Genomic DNA, 10,105 nt, shown 5'->3' with positions numbered 1-10,105 from the left:
TTCAAGATCTAATTCATTCTGGGAGTCACTTAAATTTAGATATTTCCCTTGACAGTAATGGCATCTGTTGACACTGGTAATACTAAACAATTGTGGAATTTTTTAAATTATTTTTTTTAAAATACTCACTTTTCACTAAGATTGTCAGTCTTAAATAATTGCCTATTCCTCCAGCATTAGTTTTTCAGATACCAATAAAAGATTAGAGACCTTTTTAACGGTTAACTTCCTCCATATTAAAATATAATGGCAAAAAAATAAACACATTATTACAAAATTATGGAAAACAAAAAAAAACAACAAAAAAATTTATTTCCAGATATACAAAACACCTATTCTCTCATTTCTCCATCTTCTTCCTCTTCTTCCACACCTCTGATGTACAAAACATTATTGCACCTGTAAATAGAACCAAGAGTTCCCTTAGTGGTAAATGTTTTAATTTTCCCCACATATACACTACTTTAAACATTTTCCTGCTTGAGTGTAACCTGGCAACAGCCAAATTCTGCATAGCAAATTGTTGCTGTTGACCTTGTACAGCTTTTCCACAAAGTTCATTACAATTGCAAAAACCCCCACCTTTATAGAAGCGGTAACTTGTTGACAATGCTGTACAAATTTTTACTCCTGGGTTAACAGTTGTGGTCAAGAATAAACGCCAAGCATGCAAAATGTTTTCAGTAGCAATACGCTAATATACTCTACTAATGCCAATGGATTAATAGGTCTGCAATAATCTGGAAAACTAAGGTATTTAGTTATCTGAAAAAGAATTGTTAATACTTCTTTACAAATATTTCAAAATTCATTTTTCCTCCCCTCCAAAGGGATCTCATAGCATCCACATAAGTTACATTAACACTTAGCATCTTACTTAGACAAGAAACACAGCATCTAGCAATACAAGGCTTAATGCAAGCGATAAGATTTAAAGACACACTGCCTCTGCCATAAATATCCTAATTACCTTATCAAAACTTCACCCAGGTGTCCAGACAACGCACCGTCTATATACTCCTCTGTGTTTGCAAGCTTGAGAGGAAGACCAGCAAAACTCAGAATGATTATAATAGAACAAGCTTCCCAAAGCACATCACGGATTTGCCCTAGTGCCCACCGCCGGCTACGGTGACCGGAGGAGGCCGAGCGACCGCGCTCCCAGCCGATACAGCGCCCACCGGAGAAGCACCGCCGAGCCTTCAGAAGCGCCCCACTTTGCCCCCCCCCCGCGCCCACGGCCAAGGCCCGGCGCCACCCCCTCCCCAGGCACCTCACCGGGAAGCCGGTCGGCTCCTGCCCCTCCGCCGCCCACCACGGGCCTCACCTGCATGTTCATGTAGCCGTCGACGGAGACGAGGTAGCCCTTGTACTCCATCCCCCACTTCAGCTTCACCATCACCGGCTTCCCCGTCAGCCCGTTCAGGAAGGGCTTGGGGTTGAGGGGGAGGCTCTGCCGGGGACAGCAGCCGGTCAGCCCCGCCGGCCGGCCCGCGCGCCCGCCCACCGCCCTTCCCGCTCCGCCCCGCTACCTCGGGACCGTTAACGGCCGCGGCTCCCGCCGCCCGCGCGCACCCCCACCTCCCCGCTTCCCGCGCGCGGCGCGGGCACCGCCCTCACCATGGCGACGCGGCGCGCGGCAGCGGCCCGAAAAACACAGGCTCACGCGGGAATCCCTCGTGCGCGCCGCGGGCTGCGAGAGAATGAGAGGCAGCGCCGCTCCGGCTTCCACTTCCTGTGCCACCGCTCTCACCTCCGACCTCTCACCCCCGCCGCGCCGCACTTTCAATAGGCTGGGGCGTCCTCACGCGCGAAGAGAAAAGCGGGGCTGCCCATTGGCTGGGCGCCGCTGCGTGTCTCTCTCATTGGCCGGACTGACCTCCCTCCCCCTTTTCCCAACCAATCGTTGGCCCACGCGGGGCGCTCGGTGCTCTCTGGGGCGGGGTAGCGCAGTGCGGCCGTTGCCGGGCGCCTCGGGGCCGCTATCGCGGGGCGGGCGAGTGCTTTCCTGCGTACCTCAAGGCTGTAAGGCCTCTCCGTCGCTCCCGGCTTGTGACCTCCTCGCAGCCCCCAAGGGGCCGGTTTCGCCCCCTTCAGACCGGCAGCAACCTTATTTTGCTTTGAAAGTCGGAGGGCCGGAGCAGCAGCCGGCCGGGGCCGGGCGCGGGTCCTTCCCAGCAGGGTAGCGCTTGCTTTTCCCCTCGAGATTTACCAGCCTTGAGGACCGGGCTGAGGTCGGGAGCAGGTGGCACGTCCGTGCTCCCGTCCCGCTCTGTAGGGACAGACCCCACGAGGTGGCGGCGCTGAGCTCGTACGGTGGCAGCGGCCCGTAACGGGAGGCGGCTGGCGAGCTCTGCCCGTGTTACCTGCGAGCCTTGCCGGCGGTGAAAGCGTCGCAACATCCATTCAGGTGTAAGAACATATTTGCGGCCGAGGACGTTTTCATCACTCCGCACGGATAGATGGAAAACTGTGGAGTTTAAGACGCATAAGCGATGTCGTTGCCGCTGCACGAGTGCTCTGCTCAGTCTCATTGGGCGCCCAGGCGAAAAAGTTGCCAGAGCTTTTCTTGGTGTGAGCTTTTCTTGTGACTCAGCCTTTGACAGGCAAATATGTTGAACCAATGTTTGTACTGTTTACTAGTTTGTCACATCTATACTAATGGCTTCTGCTGCTCTGTGTCTGAAGTCATCACGTGCCACGATGTGTATTTATGTTTTGGCATACAGCATCTTCCCTTCATCTTTACTGTATGGGATGCTGAATGTGGAAAACATACACTTGGGAACTAACCTTTCTGTAACACAACTGTTAGATTTTTTGTGCACTTTACCTTCCAAAGGTCAGTCCAGTGCCCTACTGTTGAAAGCAAAACCATCATCGCCTGCTTAAATCCAAGTGTTTAATTCTGTTGACTCCACCACCTGTCTTCTCCAGATCCACACTGTCCTCACACACAGTGGTTGTTATACCTTTAGGGATGGGTAGGAGTGAATAAGAGTTGGAATTGTAATTCTTTTTAACTAGCATGTATCAAAAGGACACTGAGATACTTGTTGCCATGATCATTAGAAATGAGTGTGATTTTTCTTTTAGGGTGTAGTGGATGGTCAACAGAAACGACTTCAAATTTATGCTACTAGTCTTTCTGGTAGCAAGACTTGCTATGGGCGAGCTGAAAGAATAACTAAGAAGATTTCTGTACGGAAGTCTGTGTTGAGACTATATAAGAAAAGCATGAACACAATGGGAAATGGCATGTACAGCAAAATTTTTTTGTGCCACTTGGAGTAAAGAATAGCTGGTTTCAAGTGATAATATGTATAGTATTGCAGAACGCTGTGAGCTTAGAGCGAGTGTCTCGGATTAAATCATACTGCAAGAGTAATTTTTGCACTTTTTTCACAATTGCCGAGCATAAATATGTATATCTGTGAATGGCAATATTACAGGTTTGGTATGTTATCTGTAAACACCACTTCTTGTCTTTACATACTGAACCAATTTTGATTGCAATGTCTCCTACTCATGGTGGGAAAACATTTTGTGTACCAGGAAATACAGGAGCAATTACATTCAGCTTTTAATACACTCTGCTCCTTTGAGAGATGAGTAAATATTCCAGCCCTGTTGTTATAAACTTCTCAAAAACCAGAAGAATTTCCCAGGGTTGTAGATTTCAGCGTAGAAGTCAGAGAGCAGGAGTGCTTGACTTCTAGTTTCACAATTGGTGTGTGAATTCACGGGTCAGTAATCTCATCAGCTGTAGACTGTCTGCAGCAATTTTGCATAGCAGTAGGGTAGGAAGGAGTACTGAAAGCACAGAATGCGTGACTACATCTGATGTAGTTAACTGGATAACTTGGTTAATCAGGAAACAAAATAGCTTTTGCTTTTTTTTTGCCCCTGTAAGGAATTTGCTGTTTGCCTTGTTGACTGAATCATTCTGACTCAGGGACAGTTTGCTTACGTGGGTCTTCTCCTGACCTTCAGCACAGGGGTGAAGTTCACCTTTTGTCCTCTTTGTATTTCCCCATGTAATAGGGGAAGTAATCATTTGCATTCTTTTCTGCCTTTGGGTCACGGTATTTAGTCTGCTGCTTGACAGGAAATGAACAGGAAGGAGTTTTTGTCATAGATTAATCCAAACCTTACATCTTGGGTAGATGGATAGAATTTTCTCTTCCAGCTCAGGGCTGGGAATTTAGCATGACTGCCTACACTCTGTTCCTAAGGAAACACATTAAGGAGCTGGACATCCGACCGCAGCAGCGTTTCTGGTGGAGGGACTCATTAGATGGCGTTATCTGTGTAAGTGCAAATGCTCACTGACATCATTAACACGCCGTGTCACCGTAATGCCAGGCTGAGAGAGCTAGCCTCTGTACTCTCACATTGGTGAGAGAAAGTTGAGCTGCCCAGAAATATTTCCTGACTGAGCCGAGTTTGCTGAGACAGGAACTCCCTGCAAAATCCCCCTTCTGCCTGCCGTAAACACATCTCTTAAGGAAACTTTCAGAGCTGCATCATGTTGCAGCTTCTGGGCTGCACGTTTAGTGAGCATCCCGTGCCTTTTCCTAGCAACATGCCAGCTAAATCAGGTTTTGCTCTGCTGCACTCTTCTCCCGCATCGCGCGAGTTACTTCTGATACCATGCAGTTCATCTCTACTGGAGTAGTAACAGCGTCAACTTTGCCATCACACTGAAGACACCATGAGATGGGCACCAGTTGCAATCAGAAAACTTAAAGCAGCTGTGAAGGCACAGCCATGAATTAAGAGTGGGGAAAGCTGAGTTAACAAGGCAGCTCCACCAGGAGACAGCACCTTCAAAGGACAGGTTTGCATCAAAATAAATCCCATGTAGCAGCACGGAGTTAGCCCTGCTACGCAACAGATGAACCTCAGCTTCTGGTTCTGTTGGGTTCATAATTGACAAAGCCGTTTAAGGACCCTCTGCTCTCCCCATAGGATCCTGTCCCAGGTGAAGATGTACCACTCTCCTTCCTCCCCCTTGCCAGACTCCCAGACCGCAGTGTCTGGTTCTTGAAAATATTGGGTGATATGATGCCTTGGTCTAAGCTAGACAGTTGTTAAGTAGCCTTGTGCAGACCAGGAGTGGATTTCTGAAAAACTGTCTATTCTAACCACTCAGGGATACAGCGGTTGTGACACTTACGGGCCTAGAACAATTTTGAGACTGTGCACCCTCAGAGAGTTTTGCTGCTGTAGCAATGCTACTAAAATGTGAAGAGGATCTAGGACCTCAGGCCAAATCTTACCATGAAATAAATTTATTTTTCCTTCAGCAATAGACATAATGGAAAATTTGCCATTATAAATCACACTGTCATGCAAAATTTGCTCTTCCCCACAAATTTTCTGTAGAAAGTATCTGATGACATTTTGTCTAAAAATCTTTTTCAGTAAGAAATACAAATTTTTTTCTATGTGCAAAAAATCTGTATCAGTTCTCTGCTCTTGATGACTTGGGAACTACTGGGGCAGTATGTGTGGATTGTCGACAGCCCTCATATGAGGTATAATCCTGACATTCTGGGGCTTTGTCAGATTAAAACAGTTTCTCTTCAAGCGGTATTTTCTCAGAGATTTCTACCACTAAAACATCTTTCCTCTCTCTGGTGACAATTTTTCGTTTTAATAACACCGTCTTTGATTACATCTCCATGAATGAGGCAAAAAACATCCACCACAGACCTTCACCATGGATGAGGACTGGGATCCCTGCAGGTATTTAAAAGACACGTAGATGTGGTGCTTAGAGACATGGTTTAGTGGTGGACTTGGCAGTGCTAGGTTAACAGTTGGACTCGATGTTCTTAAGGGTCTTTTCCAACCTAAATGATTCTATGATTTTATGCTGCAGTAGGTAGTGGCATCAGGCTCCAGAAGGAGAGAGGTCTTTAATTTTTTTCTGACATCCTAGGATCATCAACCGAACCAAACCCAAGCTGTGCTGCAGAGGTACTGGCAGTGCAGGAGGCAGGGCTGAGCCTGGGAAGAAGAGAACGTGGTGTTTCTTCTCGAGTGGAGGATTTATGTGCAGTTTCTGATGAACACAATGCCTTTTGCCTGCAGAGTGATGTCGGTATGAAATGAGATTTGGCGGATGGGAGGTATATGCTGACAAAAACTCAGGGCTTGATGGAGTAACAACATTTTTGCACCCCTTTCCTCCCAGGAGGTTTGCTGTGAACCTGTCACCAAGCTGGGCTGTGCTGGTGAGAAGGAGCATGGGAAGGGTGTTGTACAGAAATTACGGGAAGATTAAAGCCTCCTTTTATGCATATAGAAAACCTTTATTTCTTTGTGCAAATAGTATTCATGCAAATTATGCAGCTACACTAAAGAGAGGCCCTTTAAGAATGTGTCTGAAAACACAGACTTCTTTGCCAAGAAATAATGGGACTTCCTTAATTATCAGCTGTTATCTTCTGGTTTTGGCAAAACTTTTGTTGCTTTATGTGCTGTTGTTTCTTTTATGCTTTGACATTAATGAATTGGAATTGAAATTATGTGCTGAGGAAAACAAAGTGATCTGTATAAATAATAAAATGGCATTCTTGTGTGTGTCAAAAAGGGGGAGATCAAGCATTGTGCAGAAGGAATTTGGAAACTGTGCTTTCACACAAACATCTTAATGGAAACAAATAGCTGGCTCCAAATCACAGAAGTGGTTCAAGAGTTGGTGTTTTGAGAAATCTGTCTGAACAGAGCTCAGAAAGTCTAGCTGGTGTTGGAGGCTCTCCATCTTAGGTGGAAGCTGTATTTTATCAGGAGCTCATCTGCTTCTTCTCTTGTCTTCTTACCTCCAGCCATGGCTGAAATTCCAGCAGTGGTGGTACAAACCTAACCATAGTTTGTAAACCTTAATGATCTTTTATTCATGCTGAAGCCTGCTTGGACAAATGGTTACCCTGACAAACAGAGGAAACTCATTGTTAACAGTGAATGCTGGGAGGGGGAGAGGAGAGGAGAGGGGAGGGGAGGGGAGGGGAGAGGAGAGGAGAGGAGAGGAGAGGAGAGGAGAGGAGAGGAGCGGAGCATTTCGGCAACAGGACAGTCAAATGGGTACATGGGTCACCAGGGGATTGCTGGTCAAGAAAGACTAGATGTTGTACAAGAGTTTCCCTCACCATTTCAGAGAAAGAGCAGAAGGAAACTAGCTGGAAAGGAGAAAGTAAGAGAGAGAAATGCTGCTGGGTTAAAAGAAGGAGCTAAATCCAGGATTCCTGAACTTCTTAGAAAACTCTGTCTGAGCCCAAGCAATATTCTGGAGAGATGAGGCAGAGAAATAGGAGCCTGGGTCCCAAAGAAACCCATGAGTCATCAAGGCGGACTGGCAGCTGTAGGAACAGATATGTCCTGAACTGCCTCCATTACACTGTGAGGCTTTAATGGGCAGTGGCTTTATTAATTTGGCCAGATATGTCTATTGTGATAGCCAAAGGGGAGAGTGACTTGGGGTTGGAGCCTCTGTGAAGTCTGCTGGGCTATTTGCTGCTCATACCTCTCCCAGGGGAGCCAGAGCTGCTCCTGGGGCAGCTGGGCCAGAAAGTCTCATTTCCGAGAAGGGGCTGCAGACAGAAAAAATCCCCAACCCCCCGTCCTCCCAAAAATGTTCCAGAGGCAACGTCTGCATTTTGTATTTGACTTGAACCTGAGCCCAGGGCCCACATCTCAGCTGGGAGGCAGCGATCACTGCCCTGCAGCTGAAACCAGTGACTTCTGCCTCTCCGATAAACTGGTGGTCCTTTCATGAGGGCCTCTCCAGGGCCACGGGGTGGCAAAGGTCTGCTGTAAAGTCAAACGTATGTGGACAAACCTTCTTCATGGAGCAGACTGGAGGAGAAGCTTTCATGCACAGCTACCAGAACCTGTGAGCATCTTACCGCCTGCCTGAAACAGGCAGGAATCCAAACCTGCGTAGGTGGGCAAGCTTTTCTCAGACCCCACAAACCCCATAGGCTTAGCCTACCCAAGATAGGAAGGGTTACAGGGACCAGGGATTAACCGTGGGGACGGTCAGTGAATTAGGATCAAACGCATAAGGCAGACAGCAGAAAAGACTGCAGCGTGCTCAAGGCAAAAGTAGCTCAAAATCCCATGGTTCAACACACATCATCTGATACAAATCCAGGAGAGAGAGCATGGCTGTAGCTGTTTATGCTGGGTTTATGCCAACCGTTCCCGAATTACCAGTGCTCTGACTTTCATGCTTCTTGAGGCAGTGCCCAGCTGTATGTGCTGGGTGCAGCATGTCGCCACAGAAGTGCCGTTCTTCAAAATGCTTTAAGAGTTCAGTAAGTTGGAGTTTTGGCCAGTCAAGTTTCCACTACATTGTGTCAATGTCAATGGTGCTCGCTGAGGGCAGCTCTACTTGCTTCATTTCTAGGAGGCCATTGATGTGCTGGTGTTCCCATGTCACAAGTGCTGTCTGTAATGCTTTAGACTGCTATTCAGTTTGCCATTTCTGCCTTCATTTTGCTGAGTACTCTGTTAGATCGCTTATACAACTGTTACTGGTTTTTCCAAAGTGCACGGAGGATGGGAGCTGGCCTCTCTCTTTGCCCGGCCGGTATTTCTGAGGAGGCACCTGAGGTACCATGGGCTTCCCCACGTGGGCACCAAGAGCCTGGAGAGCCAGAAAGAGCGGTTTCAGCGCTCCCAATGGTGCACTGACAATTTCTGCTGCTCTTGGCACATCCTGGGTGCCCTGGCCCTGTTGCCACCCCTCTCCCTGTGGGTCCTTTTCTGTTCTTTACAGTCTTATGGCAGCCACTATCGCCTGTCTATCCTGGGGCGTGGGTGGCCTCAGCAGCATAGCGTGGACATTTGCCGCCATTTGGTGCCTTCCTTCTCCAGGGCAATGTCTTCTCTGTGGCAATTTACACCACAGGTAATGGGAAGGGCCAAGCAGGTACATGGAGGACCCAGAGATGGTCAATAGGGGATCCACTCTTCTGCCCAGGAATGCAGCGACAAACACACTTTCAAGGGAGGGTACTGACCAGGTGAGTGAAGAGAAGATCAGGCCCTGACCATATTGTTTACTGCAATGCAGGATAGAGATACTTAAGCTAGCTTGGGGTAATAAAAACAATTGAAAAAAGCCTGCTTCTCTGCCAACAAACATATTCTGGTGTCTGAGCCGGCTCGCTCTGACCAGCACGTGCAACTGCGATAATGTGGAGGATTAGGGTATGTTCATGTGTTAGGCTGGGGCCACATTTCAGCAGCTTTTCACAAGCAGAGCAAAAAGTGTACCCTTAACAATGACCATTTATTGTGACGCTCAAATCTTTGCTCCAAAGCTCATGATCATTTTTCCAGAAGAAACATGTTATATATTTATTTTTTTTAAAATAAGGGAAAAGGAACCTATTTTTTTTCCCCAAGCACCATTCTTGGAAATGACCTTCTTGGCTGAAATTTTCTTGAAAAAAATCAGCTTGGTGCAGATATTTCCTGCTTCCAGGAAAGCTTTTCTAGAGATCTGTCTCCTGTAAATGTTTATACAAATAGTTAAAGGCTGCCAAACTTATAAGCCGCTGAGAAAGGGGAGCTTAAAGTGGAAAGCAGTGAGACCTTAATAATAACATTGCCAACTTCACTTAATAAACAGATGCCTTTAATATGGATTTTATATAATAAATGCTAGCTTAGATATTAAACTATTGTACCATTTTTTTGCTATACAATAAACAGAGGTTTAGCATATCCATGTACAATGTAGAGGTTTTTTTGGCAAATGATGTGTTTCTAAAAGTATCCTTAAGGTTGTTTGATCAGTTGCAGGTTGCAGTGGACTGATATTGATGTTCCTTTCATATGATGCTTTACGTACTTGTTTTGACAGATTGTAAAAGATACGTAATTAGAAGGGGAAAAGGGCTAGTGCGTACCTGTGACACTTTATGGATTTACATGCTTCTGTGAACTGGACATAAAACACTTCAGCTCATCTACGGTTTTGTGGGCTCTTGCTTTAAATGCTCAGGAAGAAGCTCTTATCATTTTTTATCTCTGGGAAAGGAGATCTAGAGGATTAAATGATACTGTTAAAGACTTGTTTAATAACAGA

The 10,105-nt window shown here is 46.5% G+C and overlaps 1 protein-coding gene across 1 annotated transcript; it reads right to left on the bottom strand.

The window, feature by feature from the left end:
* Nucleotides 1-294: 294 nt before the first annotated feature.
* On the bottom strand, nt 295-1,760 carry SNRPF (small nuclear ribonucleoprotein polypeptide F). The gene is made up of 4 exons (XM_054848788.1): nt 1,621-1,760; nt 1,328-1,453; nt 971-1,035; nt 295-399 (listed from the first exon to the last, which is right to left on the bottom strand). Exons 1-4 carry the CDS (start codon nt 1,621-1,623, stop codon nt 333-335), a joined length of 261 nt encoding a protein of 86 aa, XP_054704763.1. The 5' UTR covers nt 1,624-1,760; the 3' UTR covers nt 295-332.
* Nucleotides 1,761-10,105: the final 8,345 nt, after the last annotated feature.

The sequence above is a fragment of the Grus americana genome, chromosome 1 (genome assembly GCF_028858705.1).
Source record: "Grus americana isolate bGruAme1 chromosome 1, bGruAme1.mat, whole genome shotgun sequence".
Classification (NCBI taxonomy): Eukaryota; Metazoa; Chordata; class Aves; order Gruiformes; family Gruidae; genus Grus; species Grus americana.
The sequence above is the reverse complement of the archived record's forward strand: the minus strand, read 5'-3'. Positions and strand labels throughout refer to the sequence as shown.

What these genes read in the sequence shown, in the direction of transcription:
- SNRPF (XM_054848788.1), bottom strand. An exon ending in ACGGCTACATGAACATGCAG is followed by an intron (nt 1,036 to 1,327) that starts GTGAGGCCCGTG and finishes CTTCCTCTCAAG; the next exon opens with CTTGCAAACACAGAGGAGTA. An exon ending in CTGGGTGAAGTTTTGATAAG is followed by an intron (nt 400 to 970) that starts GTAATTAGGATA and finishes TTCTATTTACAG; the next exon opens with GTGCAATAATGTTTTGTACA.